The 25,171-nt window shown below is 40.0% G+C and overlaps 1 protein-coding gene across 2 annotated transcripts in view; it reads right to left on the bottom strand.

Annotated features, from left to right (window-relative positions):
- The window catches only part of glb1l (galactosidase, beta 1-like), a 95,589-nt gene that overhangs the window by 5,779 nt on the left and 64,639 nt on the right, over positions 1-25,171 (bottom strand). For both annotated transcript variants that reach the window (XM_036959520.1, XM_036959521.1), the window contains 4 exons: positions 12,900-13,021; positions 11,689-11,729; positions 6,210-6,328; positions 5,143-5,217 (listed from right to left, as the gene is read on the bottom strand). In XM_036959520.1, coding sequence (XP_036815415.1) covers positions 5,143-5,217; positions 6,210-6,328; positions 11,689-11,729; positions 12,900-13,021 — 357 coding nt within the window. The remainder of the gene's footprint in view (positions 1-5,142; positions 5,218-6,209; positions 6,329-11,688; positions 11,730-12,899; positions 13,022-25,171) is intronic.

Below are 25,171 nucleotides of genomic sequence, written 5' to 3'. Positions count from 1 at the left end.
GCGGGATCGGGGCACCACCAGTACAGAGCTTGCTCAGGAATGGCAGCAGGCATGTGTGAGTGCATCTGCACCCACAGTGAGGCGAAGACCTTTAGGAGGATGGCCTGGTGTCAAGAAGGGCAGCAAAGAAGCCACTTCTCTCCAGGAAAAACATCAGGGACAGACTGATATTCTGTAAAAGGTACAGGGATTGGACTGCTGAGGACTGGGGTAAAGTCATTTTCTCTCTGATGAATCCCCTTTGATTATTTGGGGCATCCGGATAAAAGCTTGTCCAGAGAAGACAAGGTGAGCGCTACCATCAGTCCTGTGTCATGCCAACAGTAAAGCATCCTGAGAACATTCATGTGTGGGCTTCTCAGCCAAGGGAGTGGGCTCACATGTGTGGGGTTGCTTCTCAGCCAAGGGAGTGGGCTCACATGTGTGGGGTTGCTTCTCAGCCAAGGGAGTGGGCTCACATGTGTGGGGTTGCTTCTCAGCCAAGGGAGTGGGCTCATTTGTGTGGGGTTGCTTCTCAGCCAAGGGAGTGGGCTCACTCACAATTTTGCCTAAGAACACAGCATGGTACCAACAAGAGCAACTTCTCCCAACCATCCAGGAACAGTTTGGTGATGAACAATGCCTTTTCCAGCACGATGGAGCACCTTGCCATAAGTCAAAAGTGATAACTAAGTGGCTCAGGGAACAAAACATCGATATTTTGGGTCCATGGCCAGGAAACTCCCCAGACCTTAATCCCATTGAGAACTTGTGGTCAATCCTCAAGAGGTGGGTGGACAAACAAAACCCCACAAATTCTGACAAACTCCAAGCATTAATTATGCAAGAATGGGCTGCATCAGTCAGGATGTGGCCCAGAAGTTAATTGACAGCATGCCAGGGCGGATTGCAGAGGTCTTGAAAAAGAAGGGTCAACACTGCAAATATTGACTCTTTGCATCAAATTCATGTAATTGTCAATAAAAGCATTTGACACTTATGAAATGCTTGTAATTATACTTCAGTATTCCAGAGTAACATCTGACAACAATATCTAAAGACACTGAAGCAGCAAACTTTGGAAATTAATATTTGTGTCATTCTCAACTTTTGGCCACAACTGTATGTACGGTCACTGTGGGAATGATGTCATCGATGCACTTATTGATGAAGCCAGTGACTGATGTGCTGTACTCCTCAATGCCATAGGAAGAATCCCGGAACATATTCCTGTCTGTGCTAACAGGATAGAATTATGGTCAGATTTGCCAAATGGAGGGTGAGGGAGAGCTTTGTACGCGTCTCTGTGTGTGGAGTAAAGGTGGTCTAGAGGGAGAGCTTTGTACGCGTCTCTGTGTGTGGAGTAAAGGTGGTCTAGAGGGAGAGCTTTGTACGCGTCTCTGTGTGTGGAGTAAAGGTGGTCTAGAGGGAGAGCTTTGTACGCGTCTCTGTGTGTGGAGTAAAGGTGGTCTAGAGGGAGAGCTTTGTACGCGTCTCTCTGTGTGGAGTAAAGGTGGTCTAGAGGGAGAGCTTTGTACGCGTCTCTGTGTGTGGAGTAAAGGTGGTCTAGAGGGAGAGCTTTGTACGCGTCTCTCTGTGTGGAGTAAAGGTGGTCTAGAGGGAGAGCTTTGTACGCGTCTCTGTGTGTGGAGTAAAGGTGGTCTAGAGGGAGAGCTTTGTACGCGTCTCTCTGTGTGGAGTAAAGGTGGTCTAGAGGGAGAGCTTTGTACGCGTCTCTCTGTGTGTGGAGTAAAGGAGGTCTAGAGGGAGAGCTTTGTACGCGTCTCTCTGTGTGGAGTAAAGGTGGTCTAGAGGGAGAGCTTTGTACGCGTCTCTGTGTGTGGAGTAAAGGTGGTCTAGAGGGAGAGCTTTGTACGCGTCTCTCTGTGTGTGGAGTAAAGGTGGTCTAGAGGGAGAGCTTTGTACGCGTCTCTCTGTGTGTGAAGTAAAGGTGGTCTAGAGGGAGAGCTTTGTACGCGTCTCTCTGTGTGTGGAGTAAAGGTGGTCTAGAGGGAGAGCTTTGTACGCGTCTCTCTGTGTGTGGAGTAAAGGTGGTCCAGAGGGAGAGCTTTGTACGCGTCTCTGTGTGTGGAGTAAAGGTGGTCTAGAGGGAGAGCTTTGTACGCGTCTCTCTGTGTGGAGTAAAGGTGGTCCAGAGGGAGAGCTTTGTACGCGTCTCTCTGTGTGTGGAGTAAAGGTGGTCTAGAGGGAGAGCTTTGTACGCGTCTCTCTGTGTGGAGTAAAGGTGGTCTAGAGGGAGAGCTTTGTACGCGTCTCTCTGTGTGTGGAGTAAAGGTGGTCTAGAGGGAGAGCTTTGTACGCGTCTCTCTGTGTGGAGTAAAGGTGGTCTAGAGGGAGAGCTTTGTACGCGTCTCTGTGTGTGGAGTAAAGGTGGTCTAGAGGGAGAGCTTTGTACGCGTCTCTCTGTGTGGAGTAAAGGTGGTCTAGAGGGAGAGCTTTGTACGCGTCTCTGTGTGTGGAGTAAAGGTGGTCTAGAGGGAGAGCTTTGTACGCGTCTCTCTGTGTGGAGTAAAGGTGGTCTAGAGGGAGAGCTTTGTACGCGTCTCTCTGTGTGTGGAGTAAAGGAGGTCTAGAGGGAGAGCTTTGTACGCGTCTCTCTGTGTGGAGTAAAGGTGGTCTAGAGGGAGAGCTTTGTACGCGTCTCTGTGTGTGGAGTAAAGGTGGTCTAGAGGGAGAGCTTTGTACGCGTCTCTCTGTGTGTGGAGTAAAGGTGGTCTAGAGGGAGAGCTTTGTACGCGTCTCTCTGTGTGTGAAGTAAAGGTGGTCTAGAGGGAGAGCTTTGTACGCGTCTCTCTGTGTGTGGAGTAAAGGTGGTCTAGAGGGAGAGCTTTGTACGCGTCTCTCTGTGTGTGGAGTAAAGGTGGTCCAGAGGGAGAGCTTTGTACGCGTCTCTCTGTGTGTGGAGTAAAGGTGGTCTAGAGGGAGAGCTTTGTACGCGTCTCTCTGTGTGGAGTAAAGGTGGTCTAGAGGGAGAGCTTTGTACGCGTCTCTGTGTGTGGAGTAAAGGTGGTCTAGAGGGAGAGCTTTGTACGCGTCTCTCTGTGTGGAGTAAAGGTGGTCTAGAGGGAGAGCTTTGTATGCGTCTCTCTGTGTGTGGAGTAAAGGTGGTCTAGAGGGAGAGCTTTGTACGCGTCTCTCTGTGTGGAGTAAAGGTGGTCTAGAGGGAGAGCTTTGTACGCGTCTCTGTGTGTGGAGTAAAGGTGGTCTAGAGGGAGAGCTTTGTACGCGTCTCTCTGTGTGGAGTAAAGGTGGTCTAGAGGGAGAGCTTTGTACGCATCTCTCTGTGTGGAGTAAAGGTGGTCTAGAGGGAGAGCTTTGTACGCGTCTCTCTGTGTGGAGTAAAGGTGGTCTAGAGGGAGAGCTTTGTACGCGTCTCTCTGTGTGTGGAGTAAAGGTGGTCTAGAGGGAGAGCTTTGTACGCGTCTCTCTGTGTGTGGAGTAAAGGTGGTCTAGAGGGAGAGCTTTGTACGCGTCTCTCTGTGTGTGGAGTAAAGGTGGTCCAGAGTTTTTTTCCCCCCTCTGTTTGCACATTTAACATGTTGATAGAGATTTGGTAAAACGGATTGAAGTTTCCCTGCATTAAAGTCCCCGGCTCCTAGGAGCCCCACCTCAGGGTGAGCAGTTTCTTGTTCGCTTTTGGCGGAATATACTGATTACACTAAAGTGAGGAATCCAAACAAGACTTGCTTCCACACATCACACTGTTGATTTTATGTGCATTTTACATTTACTGTACTTTGTCACATTTGTTGATAACGGAATCTGAAAATACTCTGGATACATTCAGTAACATGACCAGAATATGTGGGGTAGGTACAACATAAGAAAAAACTATGATAAGGGGTTGAATGAGAGGACTTACTGCTGTCTCCAAGTGGCCACACACCTCTCCAGACTGGGGGTTAGTGAGAGGACTCACTGGTGTCTCTAAGTGGCCACACACCTCTCCAGACTGGGGGTTAGTGAGAGGACTTACTGCTGTCTCCAAGTGGCCACACACCTCTCCAGACTGGGGGTTAGTGAGAGGACTTACTGCTGTCTCCAAGTGGCCACACACCTCTCCAGACTGGGGGTTAGTGAGAGGACTTACTAGTGTCTCCAAGTGGCCACACACCTCTCCAGACTGGGGGTTAGTGAGAGGACTTACTGCTGTCTCCAAGTGGCCACACACCTCTCCAGACTGGGGGTTAGTGAGAGGACTAACTGGTGTCTCCAAGTGGCCACACTCTAGTGCTGTAATAAGGCACTGTGGTGGTTGATGGTAGTAAAGTATGCTGTAATAAGGCTGGGTCCTGGTAGTAAAGTATGCTGTAATAAGGCTGGGTCCTGGTAGTAAAGTATGCTGTAATAAGGCTGGGTCCTGGTTGTAAAGTATGCTGTAATAAGGCTGGGTCCTGGTTGTAAAGTATGCTGTAATAAGGCTGGGTCCTGGTAGTAAAGTATGCTGTAATAAGGCTGGGTCCAGGTTGTAAAGTATGCTGTAATAAGGCTGGGTCCTGGTAGTAAAGTATGCTGTAATATGGATGGGTCCTGGTAGTAAAGTATGCTGTAATAAGGCTGGGTCCTGGTAGTAAAGTATGCTGTAATAAGGCTGGGTCCTGGTTGTAAAGTATGCTGTAATAAGGCTGGGTCCTGGTAGTAAAGTATGCTGTAATAAGGCTGGGTCCTGGTTGTAAAGTATGCTGTAATAAGGCTGGGTCCTGGTAGTAAAGTATGCTGTAATAAGGCTGGGTCCTGGTTGTAAAGTATGCTATAATAAGGCTGGGTCCTGGTTGTAAAGTATGCTATAATAAGGCTGGGTCCAGGTTGTAAAGTATGCTGTAATAAGGCTGGGTCCTGGTTGTAAAGTATGCTGTAATAAGGCTGGGTCCTGGTTGTAAAGTATGCTGTAATAAGGCTGGGTCCTGGTTGTAAAGTATGCTGTAATAATGCTGGGTCCTGGTAGTAAAGTATGCTGTAATAAGGCTGGGTCCTGGTTGTAAAGTATGCTGTAATAAGGCTGGGTCCTGGTAGTAAAGTATGCTATAATAAGGCTAGGTCCTGGTAGTAAAGTATGCTATAATACGGCTAGGTCCTGGTAGTAAAGTATGCTATAACAAGGCTGGGTCCTGGTTGTAAAGTATGCTGTAAATAAGCCCATACCATTGTCAGAGTCACAAAGCCATAGGCCATCTTGGGAGAGGCTGGGGGCATGGGACCCACAGGGATGTCTCTGAACTAGAAAGGGGAAAATATAGCCAGTATTAACATACAACATACATGTCATCAATACCATATATGTCATCAAATGCCTCTCTATATAGTGTGATACTTTTGACCAGAGCCCGTGCATCCTAGTATGCCCTATATAATACACTAGAGCACTATGGGTCTTGGTCAAGTAGTGCACTATATAGGGCATAGAGTGCCATTTGGGACATAACCTAAGATGAACTGAGTCCTGTGGGTTTGTTCCAGTCTTGTTACCATGGTGATGGTGTTCCGTATGGCCAGTATATTCTCTACTGGGTTAGGGCAGGTTAAGGGTTGTTACCATGGTGATGGTGTTCCGTATGGCCAGTATATTCTCTACTGGGTTAGGACAGGTTAAGGGTTGTTACCATGGTGATGGTGTTCCGTATGGCCAGTATATTCTCTACTGGGTTAGGGCAGGTTAAGGGTTGTTACCATGGTGATGGTGTTCCGTATGGCCAGTATATTCTCTACTGGGTTAGGACAGGTTAAGGGTTGTTACCATGGTGATGGTGTTCCGTATGGCCAGTATATTCTCTACTGGGTTAGGGCAGGTTAAGGGTTGTTACCATGGTGATGGTGTTCCGTATGGCCAGTATATTCTCTACTGGGTTAGGGCAGGTTAAGGGTTGTTATCATGGTGATGGTGTTCCGTATGGCCAGTATATTCTCTACTGGGTTAGGGCAGGTTAAGGGTTGTTACCATGGTGATGGTGTTCCGTATGGCCAGTATATTCTCTACTGGGTTAGGGCAGGTTAAGGGTTGTTACCATGGTGATGGTGTTCCGTATGGCCAGTATATTCTCTACTGGGTTAGGACAGGTTAAGGGTTGTTACCTTGCTGATGGTGTCCCGTATGGCCAGTATATTCTCTACTGGATTAGGACAGGTTAAGGGTTAGGCTTGTTACATTGCTGATGGTGTCCCGTATGGCCAGTATATTCTCTACTGGGTTAGGACAGGTTAAGGGTTGTTACCTTGCTGATGGTGTTCCGTATGGCCAGTAGTTTCTCTGTAGGGTCTCCTGCCTCAGACAGAGGGGCGTTGTAGTCATAACTGGTCACTACCGACCTAAACCTGTTATCATGGTCCGCTCCTACAGGGTTAACACAACTACAGCTGATCCTACAGGGTTAACACAACTACAGTTATACATCTGCTCCTACAGGGTTACCACAACTACAGCTGATCCTACAGGGTTAACACAACTACAGCTGATCCTACAGGGTTAACACAACTACAGTTATACATCTGATCCTACAGGGTTAACACAACTACAGTTATACATCTGATCCTACAGGGTTAACACAACAACAGTTATACATCTGATCCTACAGGGTTAACACAACTACAGCTGATCCTACAGCGTTAAAACAACTACAGCTGATCCGACAGGGTTAACATAACTACAGTTATGCATCTGATCCTACAGGGTTAACACAACTACAGCTGATCCTACAGGGTTAACATAACTACAGTTATACATCTGATCCTACAGGGTTAACACAACTACAGTTATACATCTGATCCTACAGGGTTAACACAACAACAGTTATACATCTGATCCTACAGGGTTAACACGACTACAGTTATACATCTGATCCTACAGGGTTAACACGACTACAGTTATACATCTGATCCTACAGGGTTAACACAACTACAGTTATACATCTGATCCTACAGGGTTAACACAACTACAGTTATACAGCTGATCCTACAGGGTTAACACGACTACAGCTGATCCTACAGGGTTAACATAACTACAGTTATACATCTGCTCCTACAGGGTTAACACAACTACAGTTATACATCTGATCCTACAGGGTTAACACAACTACAGCTGATCCTACAGGGTTAACACAACTGCAGTTATACATCTGATCCTACAGGGTTAACACAACTACAGTTATACAGCTGATCCTACAGGGTTAACACAACTACAGCTGATCCTACAGCGTTAAAACAACTACAGCTGATCCTACAGGGTTAACATAACTACAGTTATGCAGCTGATCCTACAGGGTTAACACAACTACAGTTATACATCTGATCCTACAGGGTTAACACAACTACAGTTATACAGCTGATCCTACAGGGTTAACATAACTACAGTTATACATCTGATCCTACAGGGTTAACACAACTACAGTTATACAGCTGATCCTACAGGGTTAACATAACTACAGTTATACAGCTGATCCTACAGGGTTAACACAACTACAGTTATACATCTGATCCTACAGGGTTAACACAACTACAGCTGATCCTACAGGGTTAACACAACTACAGCTGATCCTACAGGGTTAACACAACAACAGTTATACATCTGATCCTACAGGGTTAACACAACTACATCTGATCCTACAGGGTTAACACAACTACAGTTATACATCTGATCCTACAGCGTTAAAACAACTACAGCTGATCCTACAGGGTTAACATAACTACAGTTATGCATCTGATCCTACAGGGTTAACACAACAACAGTTATACATCTGATCCTACAGGGTTAACACAACAACAGTTATACAGCTGATCCTACAGGGTTAACACAACTACAGTTATACATCTGATCCTACAGGGTTAACACAACAACAGTTATACATCTGATCCTACAGGGTTAACACGACTACATCTGATCCTACAGGGTTAACACAACTACAGTTATACATCTGCTCCTACAGGGTTAACACAACTACAGTTATACATCTGATCCTACAGGGTTAACACAACTACAGCTGATCCTCCACGGTTAACACAACAACAGTTATACATCTGATCCTACAGGGTTAACACAACAACAGTTATACATCTGATCCTACAGGGTTAACACGACTACATCTGATCCTACAGGGTTAACACAACTACAGTTATACAGCTGATCCTACAGGGTTAACACAACTACAGTTATACAGCTGATCCTACAGGGTTAACACAACTACAGTTATACATCTGATCCTACAGGGTTAACACAACAACAGTTATACATCTGATCCTACAGGGTTAACACAACAATAGCTGATCCTACAGGGTTAACACAACTACAGTTATACATCTGATCCTACAGGGTTAACACGACTACAGCTGCTCCTACAGGGTTAACGCAACAACAGCTGCTCCTACAGGGTTAACACAACAACAGCTGCTTCTACAGGGTTAACACTACTACAGTTATACATCTGATCCTACAGGGTTAACACAACAACAGTTATACATCTGCTCCTACAGGGTTAACACAACTACATCTGATCCTACAGGGTTAACACAACTACAGTTATACATCTGATCCTACAGGGTTAACACAACTACAGTTATACATCTGATCCTACAGGGTTAACACAACAACAGTTATACATCTGATCCTACAGGGTTAACACAACTACAGCTGATCCTACAGCGTTAAAACAACTACAGCTGATCCGACAGGGTTAACATAACTACAGTTATGCATCTGATCCTACAGGGTTAACACAACTACAGTTATACAGCTGATCCTACAGGGTTAACACAACTACAGTTATACAGCTGATCCTACAGGGTTAACATAACTACAGTTATACATCTGCTCCTACAGGGTTAACACAACTACAGTTATACATCTGATCCTACAGGGTTAACACAACTACAGCTGATCCTACAGGGTTAACACAACAACAGTTATACATCTGATCCTACAGGGTTAACACAACTACATCTGATCCTACAGGATTAACACAACTACAGTTATACATCTGATCCTACAGCGTTAAAACAACTACAGCTGATCCTACAGGGTTAACACAACTACAGCTGATCCTACAGGGTTAACACAACTACAGTTATACATCTGCTCCTACAGGGTTAACACAACTACAGTTATACATCTGATCCTACAGGGTTAACACAACTACAGCTGATCCTACAGGATTAACACAACTACAGTTATACATCTGATCCTACAGCGTTAAAACAACTACAGCTGATCCTACAGGGTTAACACAACTACAGCTGATCCTACAGGGTTAACACAACTACAGTTATACATCTGCTCCTACAGGGTTAACACAACTACAGTTATACATCTGATCCTACAGGGTTAACACAACTACATCTGATCCTACAGGGTTAACACGACTACAGTTATACATCTGATCCTACAGGGTTAACACAACTACAGCTGATCCTACAGGGTTAACACAACTACAGTTATACATCTGCTCCTACAGGGTTAACACAACTACAGTTATACATCTGATCCTACAGGGTTAACACAACTACATCTGATCCTACAGGGTTAACACGACTACATCTGATCCTACAGGGTTAACACAACTACAGTTATACATCTGATCCTACAGGGTTAACACAACAACAGCTGATCCTACAGGGTTAACACAACTACAGTTATACATCTGCTCCTACAGGGTTAACACAACTACAGTTATACATCTGATCCTACAGGGTTAACACAACAACAGCTGATCCTACAGGGTTAACACAACTACAGTTATACATCTGCTCCTACAGGGTTAACACAACTACAGTTATACATCTGCTCCTACAGGGTTAACACAACTACATCTGATCCTACAGGGTTAACACAACTACAGTTATACATCTGATCCTACAGGGTTAACACAACAACAGCTGATCCTACAGGGTTAACACAACTACAGTTATACAGCTGATCCTACAGGGTTAACACAACTACAGTTATACAGCTGATCCTACAGGGTTAACACAACTACAGTTATACATCTGATCCTACAGGGTTAACACAACAACAGTTATACATCTGATCCTACAGGGTTAACACAACAATAGCTGATCCTACAGGGTTAACACAACTACAGTTATACATCTGATCCTACAGGGTTAACACAACTACAGTTATACATCTGATCCTACAGGGTTAACACAACTACAGTTATACATCTGATCCTACAGGGTTAACACAACAATAGCTGATCCTACAGGGTTAACACAACTACAGTTATACATCTGATCCTACAGGGTTAACACAACTACAGTTATACATCTGATCCTACAGGGTTAACACAACTACAGTTATACATCTGATCCTACAGGGTTAACACAACAATAGCTGATCCTACAGGGTTAACACAACAACAGCTGCTTCTACAGGGTTAACACTACTACAGTTATACATCTGATCCTACAGGGTTAACACGACAACAGTTATACATCTGCTCCTACAGGGTTAACACAACTACAGTTATACATCTGATCCTACAGGGTTAACACAACTACAGTTATACATCTGCTCCTACAGGGTTAACACAACTACAGCTGATCCTACAGGGTTAACACAACTACAGTTATACAGCTGATCCTACAGGGTTAACACAACAACAGCTGCTCCTACAGGGTTAACACAACTACAGCTGATCCTACAGGGTTAACACAGCAACAGCTGATCCTACAGGGTTAACACAACAACAGTTATACATCTGCTCCTACAGGGTTAACACAACTACATCTGCTCCTACAGGGTTAACACAACTACAGTTATACATCTGATCCTACAGGGTTAACATAACTACAGCTGATCCTACAGGGTTAACACAACTACAGTTATACATCTGCTCCTACAGGGTTAACACAACTACAGCTGATCCTACAGGGTTAACACAACTACAGTTATACAGCTGATCCTACAGGGTTAACACAACAACAGTTATACATCTGCTCCTACAGGGTTAACACAACTACATCTGATCCTACAGGGTTAACACAACTACAGCTGATCCTACAGGGTTAACACAACTACAGTTATACATCTGATCCTACAGGGTTAACACAACTACAGCTGATCCTACAGGGTTAACACAACTACAGTTATACATCTGATCCTACAGGGTTAACACAACTACAGTTATACATCTGCTCCTACAGGGTTAACACAACTACAGTTATACATCTGATCCTACAGGGTTAACACAACTACAGCTGATCCTACAGGGTTAACACAACAACAGCTGATCCTACAGGGTTAACACAACAACAGTTATACATCTGCTCCTACAGGGTTAACACAACTACAGCTGATCCTACAGGGTTAACACAACTACAGTTATACAGCTGATCCTACAGGGTTAACACAACAACAGCTGATCCTACAGGGTTAACACAACAACAGTTATACATCTGCTCCTACAGGGTTAACACGACTACAGCTGCTCCTACAGGGTTAACACAACTACAGTTATACAGCTGATCCTACAGGGTTAACACGACTACAGCTGCTCCTACAGGGTTAACACAACTACAGTTATACATCTGATCCTACAGGGTTAACACAACTACAGTTATACAGCTAATCCTACAGGGTTAACACGACAACAGCTGCTCCTACAGGGTTAACATGAGGGAACAACAAGTTATACTTCGACAGTATTAAATGATTGGTATACGAGACTTAATGAAGGAAATATTGATACAGGCTATTAAACCAACCATTCCAGTAGCCGAAGTTGGTCCCTCCTTCAAACATATACCTGTAGTGAGAGAATAGAACAACTGCTTTTGTTATGTTGTGTGGGATGATAAAAACATTTAAAAAAAGCTTATTAATTTAGCTTGTTCCTTACTACGGCACCTTACCAATCACATTGTTCCTTACTACGGCACCTTACCAATCACATTGTTCCTTACTACGGCTCCTTACCAATCACATTGTTCCTTACTACGGCACCTTACCAATCACATTGTTCCTTACTACGGCACCTTACCAATCACATTGTTCCTTACTACGGCACCTTACCAATCACATTGTTCCTTACTACGGCACCTTACCAATCACATTGTTCCTTACTACGGCACCTTACCAATCACATTGTTCCTTACTACGGCACCTTACCAATCACATTGTTCCTTACTACGGCTCCTTACCAATCACATTGTTCTTTACTACGGCACCTTACCAATCACATTGTTCCTTACTACGGCACCTTACCAATCACATTGTTCCTTACTACGGCTCCTTACCAATCACATTGTTCCTTACTACGGCACCTTACCAATCACATTGTTCCTTACTACGGCACCTTACCAATCACATTGTTCCTTACTACGGCACCTTACCAATCACATTGTTCCTTACTACGGCTCCTTACCAATCACATTGTTCCTTACTACGGCACCTTACCAATCACATTGTTCCTTACTACGGCACCTTACCAATCACATTGTTCCTTACTACGGCACCTTACCAATCACATTGTTCCTTACTACGGCACCTTACCAATCACATTGTTCCTTACTACGGCTCCTTACCAATCACATTGTTCCTTACTACGGCTCCTTACCAAACACATTGTTCCTTACTACGGCACCTTACCAATCACATTGTTCCTTACTACGGCACCTTACCAATCACATTGTTCCTTACTACAACACCTTACCAATCACATTGTTCCTTACTACGGCACCTTACCAATCACATTGTTCCTTACTACGGCACCTTACCAATCACATTGTTCCTTACTACGGCACCTTACCAATCACATTGTTCCTTACTACGGCACCTTACCAATCACATTGTTCCTTACTACAACACCTTACCAATCACATTATTTTCAGTGTCTCATCAGTGAATGGCTAAAACATTTGCCTTTTTTATGAAACCTTTGGCACTTCTATCATACACAGAGGGTTCGAGGACCTACATGTTGACGCTGGCCCCAATGCTGAGCATCTCCCCCAGCATCCTGCTGACCTTCTGGGTGTCCACCTGAGCATGCTGGTCCCCCCAGTGGTCCAGCCACCCCGTGTAGAACTCAGAGTTCACCTGGAACACACAGGAGATTTGTCTGGTCATGGTACTACATCATCAACATCTAATAGTTTAGTCTGGTCATGGTACTACATCATCAACATCTAATAGTTTAGTCTGGTCATGGTACTACATCATCTAATAGTTTAGTCTGGTCATGGTACTACATCATCATCATCTAATAGTTTAGTCTGGTCATGGTACTACATCATCAACATCTAATAGTTTAGTCTGGTCATGGTAATACATTATCATCTAACAGTTTAGTCTGGTCATGGTACTACATCATCATCATCTAATAGTTTAGTCTGGTCATGGTACTACATCATCTAATAGTTTAGTCTGGTCATGGTACTACATCATCATCTAATAGTTTAGTCTGGTCATGGTACTACATCATCATCTAATAGTTTAGTCTGGTCATGGTACTACATCATCATCATCTAATAGTTTAGTCTGGTCATGGTACTACATCATCATCTAATAGTTTAGTCTGGTCATGGAACTACATCATCATCATCTAATAGTTTAGTCTGGTCATGGTACTAGATATCTAATAGTTTAGTCTGGTCATGGTACTACATCATCATCATCTAATAGTTTAGTCTGGTCATGGTACTACATCATCATCTAATAGTTTAGTCTGGTCTTGGTACTACATCATCATCTAATAGTTTAGTCTGGTCATGGTACTACATATCTAATAGTTTAGTCTGGTCATGGTACTACATCATCTAATAGTTTAGTCTGGTCATGGTACTACATCATCATCATCTAATAGTTTAGTCTGGTCATGGTACTACATCATCTAATAGTTTAGTCTGGTCATGGTACTACATAATCTAATAGTTTAGTCTGGTCATGGTACTACATCAACACCTAATAGTTTAGTCTGGTCATGGTACTACATAATCTAATAGTTTAGTCTGGTCATGGTACTACATAATCTAATAGTTTAGTCTGGTCATGGTACTACATCAACACCTAATAGTTTAGTCTGGTCATGGTACTACATAATCATCATCTAATAGTTTAGTCTGGTCATGGTACTACATCAACATCTAATAGTTTAGTCTGGTCATGGTACTACATCATCATCATCTAATAGTTTAGTCTGGTCATGGTACTACATCATCATCATCTAATAGTTTAGTCTGGTCATGGTACTACATCATCATCATCTAATAGTTTAGTCTGGTCATGGTACTACATCATCATCTAATAGTTTAGTCTGGTCATGGTACTACATCATTATCTAATAGTTTAGTCTGGTCATGGTACTACATCATCATCTAATAGTTTAGTCTGGTCATGGTACTACATCATCATCTAATAGTTTAGTCTGGTCATGGTACTACATCATCATCTAATAGTTTAGTCTGGTCATGGTACTACATCATCATCTAATAGTTTAGTCTGGTCATGGTACTACATCATCTAACAGGTTAGTCTGGTCATGGTACTACATCATCTAATAGTTTAGTCTGGTCATGGTACTACATCATCTAATAGTTTAGTCTGGTCATGGTACTACATCATCATCTAATAGTTTAGTCTGGTCATGGTACTACATTATCATCTAATAGTTTAGACTGGTCATGGTACTACATCATCTAATAGTTTAGTCTGGTCATGGTACTACATCATCTAATAGTTTAGTCTGGTCATGGTACTACATAATCATCATCTAATAGTTTAGTCTGGTCATGGTACTACATCATCTAATAGTTTAGTCTGGTCATGGTACTACATCATCTAATAGTTTAGTCTGGTCATGGTACTACATAATCATCATCTAATAGTTTAGTCTGGTCATGGTACTACATCATCATCTAATAGTTTAGTCTGGTCATGGTACTACATCATCTAATAGTTTAGTCTGGTCATGGTACTACATCATCTAATAGTTTAGTCTGGTCATGGTACTACATCATCATCTAATAGTTTAGTCTGGTCATGGTACTACATCAACATCTAATAGTTTAGTCTGGTCATGGTACTACATCATCTAATAGTTTAGTCTGGTCATGGTACTACATCATCTAATAGTTTAGTCTGGTCATGGTACTACATCATCTAATAGTTTAGTCTGGTCATGGTACTACATCATCTAATAGTTTAGTCTGGTCATGGTACTACATCATTATCTAATAGTTTAGTCTGGTCATGGTACTACATCATCTAATAGTTTAGTCTGGTCATGGTACTACATCATTATCTAATAGTTTAGTCTGGTCATGGTACTACATCATCTAATAGTTTAGACTGGTCATGGTACTACATCATCATCATCTAATAGTTTAGTCTGGTCATGGTACTACATCATCATCATTTAATAGTTTAGTCTGGTCATGGTACTACATCATCTAATAGTTTAGTCTGGTCATGGTACTACATAATCATCATCTAATAGTTTAGTCTGGTCATGGTACTACATCATCATCTAATAGTTTAGTCTGGTCATGGTACTACATCATCTAATAGTTTAGTCTGGTCATGGTACTACATCATCTAATAGTTTAGTCTGGTCATGGTACTACATCATCATCTAATAGTTTAGTCTGGTCATGGTACTACATAATCATCATCTAATAGTTTAGTCTGGTCATGGTACTACATATCTAATAGTTTAGTCTGGTCATGGTACTACATCATCTAATAGTTTAGTCTGGTCATGGTACTACATCATCATCATCTAATAGTTTAGTCTGGTCATGGTACTACATCATCTAATAGTTTAGTCTGGTCATGGTACTACATCATCATCTAATAGTTTAGTCTGGTCATGGTACTACATCATCTAATAGTTTAGTCTGGTCATGGTACTACATCATCATCTAATAGTTTAGTCTGGTCATGGTACTACATAATCATCATCTAATAGTTTAGTCTGGTCATGGTACTACATATCTAATAGTTTAGTCTGGTCATGGTACTACATCATCTAATAGTTTAGTCTGGTCATGGTACTACATCATCATCATCTAATAGTTTAGTCTGGTCATGGTACTACATCATCATCTAATAGTTTAGTCTGGTCATGGTACTACATCATCATCTAATAGTTTAGTCTGGTCATGGTACTACATCATCTAAAAGTTTAGTCTGGTCATGGTACTACATCATCATCTAATAGATTAGTCTGGTCATGGTACTACATCATCTAATAGTTTAGTCTGGTCATGGTACTACATCATCATCTAATAGTTTAGTCTGGTCATGGTACTACATCATCATCTAATAGTTTAGTCTGGTCATGGTACTACATCATCATCTAATAGTTTAGTCTGGTCATGGTACTACATCATCAACATCTAATAGTTTAGTCTGGTCATGGTACTACATCATCTAATAGTTTAGTCTGGTCATGGTACTACATCAACATCTAATAGTTTAGTCTGGTCATGGTACTACATCATCATCTAATAGTTTAGTCTGGTCATGGTACTACATCATCATCATCTAATAGTTTAGTCTGGTCATGGTACTACATCATCATCATCTAATAGTTTAGTCTGGTCATGGTACTACATCATCATCATCTAATAGTTTAGTCTGGTCATGGTACTACATCATCATCTAATAGTTTAGTCTGGTCATGGTACTACATCATCATCTAATAGTTTAGTCTGGTCATGGTACTACATCATCTAATAGTTTAGTCTGGTCATGGTACTACATCATCATCATCTAATAGTTTAGTCTGGTCATGGTACTACATCATCATCTAATAGTTTAGTCTGGTCATGGTACTACATCATCATCTTATAGTTTAGTCTGGTCATGGTACTACATCATCTAACAGTTTAGTCTGGTCATGGTACTACATCATCTAATAGTTTAGTCTGGTCATGGTACTACATCATCATCTAATAGTTTAGTCTGGTCATGGTACTACGTCATCATCTTATAGTTTAGTCTGGTCATGGTACTACATCATCATATAATAGTTTAGTCTGGTCATGGAACTACATCATCATCTAATAGTTTAGTCTGGTCATGGAAATACATCATCATCTAATAGTTTAGTCTGGTCATGGTACTACATCATCATCTAATAGTTTAGTCTGGTCATGGTACTACATCATCATATAATAGTTTAGTCTGGTCATGGAACTACATCATCATCTAATAGTTTAGTCTGGTCATGGTACTACATCATCATCTAATAGTTTAGTCTGGTCATGGTACTACATCATCATCTTATAGTTTAGTCTGGTCATGGTACTACATCATCTAACAGTTTAGTCTGGTCATGGTACTACATCATCTAATAGTTTAGTCTGGTCATGGTACTACATCATCATCTTATAGTTTAGTCTGGTCATGGTACTACATCATCATATAATAGTTTAGTCTGGTCATGGAACTACATCATCATCTAATAGTTTAGTCTGGTCATGGAAATACATCATCATCTAATAGTTTAGTCTGGTCATGGTACTACATCATCATCTTATAGTTTAGTCTGGTCATGGTACTACATCATCATATAATAGTTTAGTCTGGTCATGGAACTACATCATCATCTAATAGTTTAGTCTGGTCATGGAACTACATCATCATCTAATAGTTTAGTCTGGTCATGGTACTACATCATCATATAATAGTTTAGTCTGGTCATGGTACTACATCATCATCTAATAGTTTAGTCTGGTCATGGTACTACATAATCATCATCTAATAGTTTAGTCTGGTCATGGTACTACATCATCATCTAATAGTTTAGTCTGGTCATGGTACTACATCATCATCTAATAGTTTAGTCTGGTCATGGTACTACATCATCATCTAATAGTTTAGTCTGGTCATGGTACTACATCATCATATAATAGTTTAGTCTGGTCATGGTACTACATCAACACCTAATAGTTTAGTCTGGTCATGGTACTACATAATCATCATCTAATAGTTTAGTCTGGTCATGGTACTACATCATCATCTAATAGTTTAGTCTGGTCATGGTACTACATCATCATATAATAGTTTAGTCTGGTCATGGTACTACATCAACACCTAATAGTTTAGTCTGGTCATGGTACTACATAATCATCATCTAATAGTTTAGTCTGGTCATGGTACTACATCATCATCTAATAGTTTAGTCTGGTCATGGTACTACATCATCATCTAATAGTTTAGTCTGGTCATGGTACTACATCATCATCTAATAGTTTAGTCTGGTCATGGTACTACATCATCTAATAGTTTAGTCTGGTCATGGTACTACATCATCTAATAGTTTAGTCTGGTCATGGTACTACATCAACATCTAATAGTTTAGTCTGGTCATGGTACTACATCAACATCTAATAGTTTAGTCTGGTCATGGTACTACATCATCTAATAGTTTAGTCTGGTCATGGAACTACATCATCATCTAACAGTTTAGTCTGGTCATGGTACTACATCATCTAATAGTTTAGTCTGGTCATGGTACTACATCAACACCTAATAGTTTAGTCTGGTCATGGTACTACATAATCATCATCTAATAGTTTAGTCTGGTCATGGTACTACATCATCATCTAATAGTTTAGTCTGGTCATGGTACTACATCATCATCTAATAGTTTAGTCTGGTCATGGTACTACATCATCATCTAACAGTTTAGTCTGGTCATGGTACTACATCATCTAATAGTTTAGTCTGGTCATGGTACTACATAATCTAATAGTTTAGTCTGGTCATGGTACTACATCATCTAATAGTTTAGTCTGGTCATGGTACTACATCAACATCTAATAGTTTAGTCTGGTCATGGTACTACATCAACATCTAATAGTTTAGTCTGGTCATGGTACTATATCATCATCATCTAATAGTTTAGTCTGGTCATGGTACTACATCATCATCATCTAATAGTTTAGTCTGGTCATGGTACTACATCATCTAATAGTTTAGTCTGGTCATGGTACTACATCATCTAATAGTTTAGTCTGGTCATGGAACTACATCATCATCTAATAGTTTAGTCTGGTCATGGTACTACATATCTAATAGTTTAGTCTGGTCATGGTACTACATCATCTAATAGTTTAGTCTGGTCATGGTACTACATCATCATCATCTAATAGTTTAGTCTGGTCATGGTACTACATCATCATCTAATAGTTTAGTCTGGTCATGGTACTACATCATCATCTAATAGTTTAGTCTGGTCATGGTACTACATCATCTAAAAGTTTAGTCTGGTCATGGTACTACATCATCATCTAATAGATTAGTCTGGTCATGGTACTACATCATCTAATAGTTTAGTCTGGTCATGGTACTACATCATCATCTAATAGTTTAGTCTGGTCATGGTACTACATCATCATCTAATAGTTTAGTCTGGTCATGGTACTACATCATCAACATCTAATAGTTTAGTCTGGTCATGGTACTACATCATCTAATAGTTTAGTCTGGTCATGGTACTACATCAACATCTAATAGTTTAGTCTGGTCATGGTACTACATCATCATCTAATAGTTTAGTCTGGTCATGGTACTACATCATCATCATCTAATAGTTTAGTCTGGTCATGGTACTACATCATCATCATCTAATAGTTTAGTCTGGTCATGGTACTACATCATCATCATCTAATAGTTTAGTCTGGTCATGGTACTACATCATCATCTAATAGTTTAGTCTGGTCATGGTACTACATCATCATCTAATAGTTTAGTCTGGTCATGGTACTACATCATCTAATAGTTTAGTCTGGTCATGGTACTATATCATCATCTAATAGTTTAGTCTGGTCATGGAACTACATCATCATCTAATAGTTTAGTCTGGTCATGGTACTACATCATCATATAATAGTTTAGTCTGGTCATGGTACTACATCATCATCTAATAGTTTAGTCTGGTCATGGTACTACATCATCTAATAGTTTAGTCTGGTCATGGTACTACATCAACACCTAATAGTTTAGTCTGGTCATGGTACTACATAATCATCATCTAATAGTTTAGTCTGGTCATGGTACTACATCATCATCTAATAGTTTAGTCTGGTCATGGTACTACATCATCATCTAATAGTTTAGTCTGGTCATGGTACTACATCATCATCTAACAGTTTAGTCTGGTCATGGTACTACATCATCATCTAATAGTTTAGTCTGGTCATGGTACTACATCATCTAATAGTTTAGTCTGGTCATGGTACTACATCATCTAATAGTTTAGTCTGGTCATGGTACTACATCAACATCTAATAGTTTAGTCTGGTCATGGTACTACATCAACATCTAATAGTTTAGTCTGGTCATGGTACTACATCATCTAATAGTTTAGTCTGGTCATGGAACTACATCATCATCTAACAGTTTAGTCTGGTCATGGTACTACATCATCTAATAGTTTAGTCTGGTCATGGTACTACATCAACACCTAATAGTTTAGTCTGGTCATGGTACTACATAATCATCATCTAATAGTTTAGTCTGGTCATGGTACTACATCATCATCTAATAGTTTAGTCTGGTCATGGTACTACATCATCATCTAATAGTTTAGTCTGGTCATGGTACTACATCATCATCTAACAGTTTAGTCTGGTCATGGTACTACATCATCTAATAGTTTAGTCTGGTCATGGTACTACATAATCTAATAGTTTATTCTGGTCATGGTACTACATCATCTAATAGTTTAGTCTGGTCATGGTACTACATCAACATCTAATAGTTTAGTCTGGTCATGGTACTACATCAACATCTAATAGTTTAGTCTGGTCATGGTACTACATCATCTAATAGTTTAGTCTGGTCATGGAACTACATCATCATCTAACAGTTTAGTCTGGTCATGGTACTATATCATCATCATCTAATAGTTTAGTCTGGTCATGGTACTACATCATCATCATCTAATAGTTTAGTCTGGTCATGGTACTACATCATCTAATAGTTTAGTCTGGTCATGGTACTACATCATCTAATAGTTTAGTCTGGTCATGGTACTACATCATCATCTAATAGTTTAGTCTGGTCATGGTACTACATAATCATCATCTAATAGTTTAGTCTGGTCATGGTACTACATATCTAATAGTTTAGTCTGGTCATGGTACTACATCATCTAATAGTTTAGTCTGGTCATGGTACTACATCATCATCATCTAATAGTTTAGTCTGGTCATGGTACTACATCATCATCTAATAGTTTAGTCTGGTCATGGTACTACATAATCATCATCTAATAGTTTAGTCTGGTCATGGTACTACATATCTAATAGTTTAGTCTGGTCATGGTACTACATCATCTAATAGTTTAGTCTGGTCATGGTACTACATCATCATCATCTAATAGTTTAGTCTGGTCATGGTACTACATCATCATCTAATAGTTTAGTCTGGTCATGGTACTACATAATCATCATCTAATAGTTTAGTCTGGTCATGGTACTACATATCTAATAGTTTAGTCTGGTCATGGAACTACATCATCATCTAATAGTTTAGTCTGGTCATGGAAATACATCATCATCTAATAGTTTAGTCTGGTCATGGTACTACATCATCTAATAGTTTAGTCTGGTCATGGTACTACATCATCATATAATAGTTTAGTCTGGTCATGGAACTACATCATCATCTAATAGTTTAGTCTGGTCATGGAACTACATCATCATCTAATAGTTTAGTCTGGTCATGGTACTACATCATCATATAATAGTTTAGTCTGGTCATGGTACTACATCATCATCTAATAGTTTAGTCTGGTCATGGTACTACATCATCTAATAGTTTAGTCTGGTCATGGTACTACATCAACACCTAATAGTTTAGTCTGGTCATGGTACTACATAATCATCATCTAATAGTTTAGTCTGGTCATGGTACTACATCATCATCTAATAGTTTAGTCTGGTCATGGTACTACATCATCATCTAATAGTTTAGTCTGGTCATGGTACTACATCATCATCTAACAGTTTAGTCTGGTCATGGTACTACATCATCATCTAATAGTTTAGTCTGGTCATGGTACTACATCATCTAATAGTTTAGTCTGGTCATGGTACTACATCATCTAATAGTTTAGTCTGGTCATGGTACTACATCAACATCTAATAGTTTAGTCTGGTCATGGTACTACATCAACATCTAATAGTTTAGTCTGGTCATGGTACTACATCATCTAATAGTTTAGTCTGGTCATGGAACTACATCATCATCTAACAGTTTAGTCTGGTCATGGTACTACATCATCTAATAGTTTAGTCTGGTCATGGTACTACATAAACACCTAATAGTTTAGTCTGGTCATGGTACTACATAATCATCATCTAATAGTTTAGTCTGGTCATGGTACTACATCATCATCTAATAGTTTAGTCTGGTCATGGTACTACATCATCATCTAATAGTTTAGTCTGGTCATGGTACTACATCATCTAATAGTTTAGTCTGGTCATGGTACTACATAATCTAATAGTTTAGTCTGGTCATGGTACTACATCATCTAATAGTTTAGTCTGGTCATGGTACTACATCAACATCTAATAGTTTAGTCTGGTCATGGTACTACATCAACATCTAATAGTTTAGTCTGGTCATGGTACTACATCATCTAATAGTTTAGTCTGGTCATGGAACTACATCATCATCTAACAGTTTAGTCTGGTCATGGTACTATATCATCATCATCTAATAGTTTAGTCTGGTCATGGTACTACATCATCATCATCTAATAGTTTAGTCTGGTCATGGTACTACATCATCTAATAGTTTAGTCTGGTCATGGTACTACATCATCTAATAGTTTAGTCTGGTCATGGTACTACATCATCATCTAATAGTTTAGTCTGGTCATGGTACTACATATCTAATAGTTTAGTCTGGTCATGGTACTACTACATCATCTAATAGTTTAGTCTGGTCATGGTACTACATCATCATCATCTAATAGTTTAGTCTGGTCATGGTACTACATCATCATCTAATAGTTTAGTCTGGTCATGGTACTACATAATCATCATCTAATAGTTTAGTCTGGTCATGGTACTACATATCTAATAGTTTAGTCTGGTCATGGTACTACATCATCTAATAGTTTAGTCTGGTCATGGTACTACATCATCATCATCTAATAGTTTAGTCTGGTCATGGTACTACATCATCATCTAATAGTTTAGTCTGGTCATGGTACTACATCATCATCTAATAGTTTAGTCTGGTCATGGTACTACATCATCTAAAAGCTTAGTCTGGTCATGGTACTACATCATCATCTAATAGATTAGTCTGGTCATGGTACTACATCATCTAATAGTTTAGTCTGGTCATGGTACTACATCATCATCTAATAGTTTAGTCTGGTCATGGTACTACATCATCATCTAATAGTTTAGTCTGGTCATGGAACTACATCATCATCTAACAGTTTAGTCTGGTCATGGTACTACATCATCTAATAGTTTAGTCTGGTCATGGTACTACATCAACACCTAATAGTTTAGTCTGGTCATGGTACTACATAATCATCATCTAATAGTTTAGTCTGGTCATGGTACTACATCATCATCTAATAGTTTAGTCTGGTCATGGTACTACATCATCATCTAATAGTTTAGTCTGGTCATGGTACTACATCATCATCTAACAGTTTAGTCTGGTCATGGTACTACATCATCTAATAGTTTAGTCTGGTCATGGTACTACATAATCTAATAGTTTAGTCTGGTCATGGTACTACATCATCTAATAGTTTAGTCTGGTCATGGTACTACATCAACATCTAATAGTTTAGTCTGGTCATGGTACTACATCAACATCTAATAGTTTAGTCTGGTCATGGTACTACATCATCTAATAGTTTAGTCTGGTCATGGAACTACATCATCATCTAACAGTTTAGTCTGGTCATGGTACTATATCATCATCATCTAATAGTTTAGTCTGGTCATGGTACTACATCATCATCATCTAATAGTTTAGTCTGGTCATGGTACTACATCATCTAATAGTTTAGTCTGGTCATGGTACTACATCATCTAATAGTTTAGTCTGGTCATGGTACTACATCATCATCTAATAGTTTAGTCTGGTCATGGTACTACATAATCATCATCTAATAGTTTAGTCTGGTCATGGTACTACATATCTAATAGTTTAGTCTGGTCATGGTACTACATCATCTAATAGTTTAGTCTGGTCATGGTACTACATCATCATCATCTAATAGTTTAGTCTGGTCATGGTACTACATAATCATCATCTAATAGTTTAGTCTGGTCATGGTACTACATATCTAATAGTTTAGTCTGGTCATGGTACTACATCATCTAATAGTTTAGTCTGGTCATGGTACTACATCATCATCATCTAATAGTTTAGTCTGGTCATGGTACTACATCATCATCTAATAGTTTAGTCTGGTCATGGTACTACATCATCATCTAATAGTTTAGTCTGGTCATGGTACTACATCATCTAAAAGTTTAGTCTGGTCATGGTACTACATCATCATCTAATAGATTAGTCTGGTCATGGTACTACATCATCTAATAGTTTAGTCTGGTCATGGTACTACATCATCATCTAATAGTTTAGTCTGGTCATGGTACTACATCATCATCTAATAGTTTAGTCTGGTCATGGTACTACATCATCATCTGATAGTTTAGTCTGGTCATGGTACTACATCATCAACATCTAATAGTTTAGTCTGGTCATGGTACTACATCATCTAATAGTTTAGTCTGGTCATGGTACTACATCAACATCTAATAGTTTAGTCTGGTCATGGTACTACATCATCATCTAATAGTTTAGTCTGGTCATGGTACTACATCATCATCATCTAATAGTTTAGTCTGGTCATGGTACTACATCATCATCATCTAATAGTTTAGTCTGGTCATGGTACTACATCATCATCATCTAATAGTTTAGTCTGGTCATGGTACTACATCATCATCTAATAGTTTAGTCTGGTCATGGTACTACATCATCATCTAATAGTTTAGTCTGGTCATGGTACTACATCATCTACTAGTTTAGTCTGGTCATGGTACTACATCATCATCTAATAGTTTAGTCTGGTCATGGAACTACATCATCATCTAATAGTTTAGTCTGGTCATGGTACTACATCATCATATAATAGTTTAGTCTGGTCATGGTACTACATCATCATCTAATAGTTTAGTCTGGTCATGG

The sequence above is a fragment of the Oncorhynchus mykiss genome, chromosome 22, assembly GCF_013265735.2.
Source record: "Oncorhynchus mykiss isolate Arlee chromosome 22, USDA_OmykA_1.1, whole genome shotgun sequence".
Taxonomy (NCBI): Eukaryota; Metazoa; Chordata; class Actinopteri; order Salmoniformes; family Salmonidae; genus Oncorhynchus; species Oncorhynchus mykiss.
This window is presented reverse-complemented; position numbering and strand designations above follow the sequence as displayed.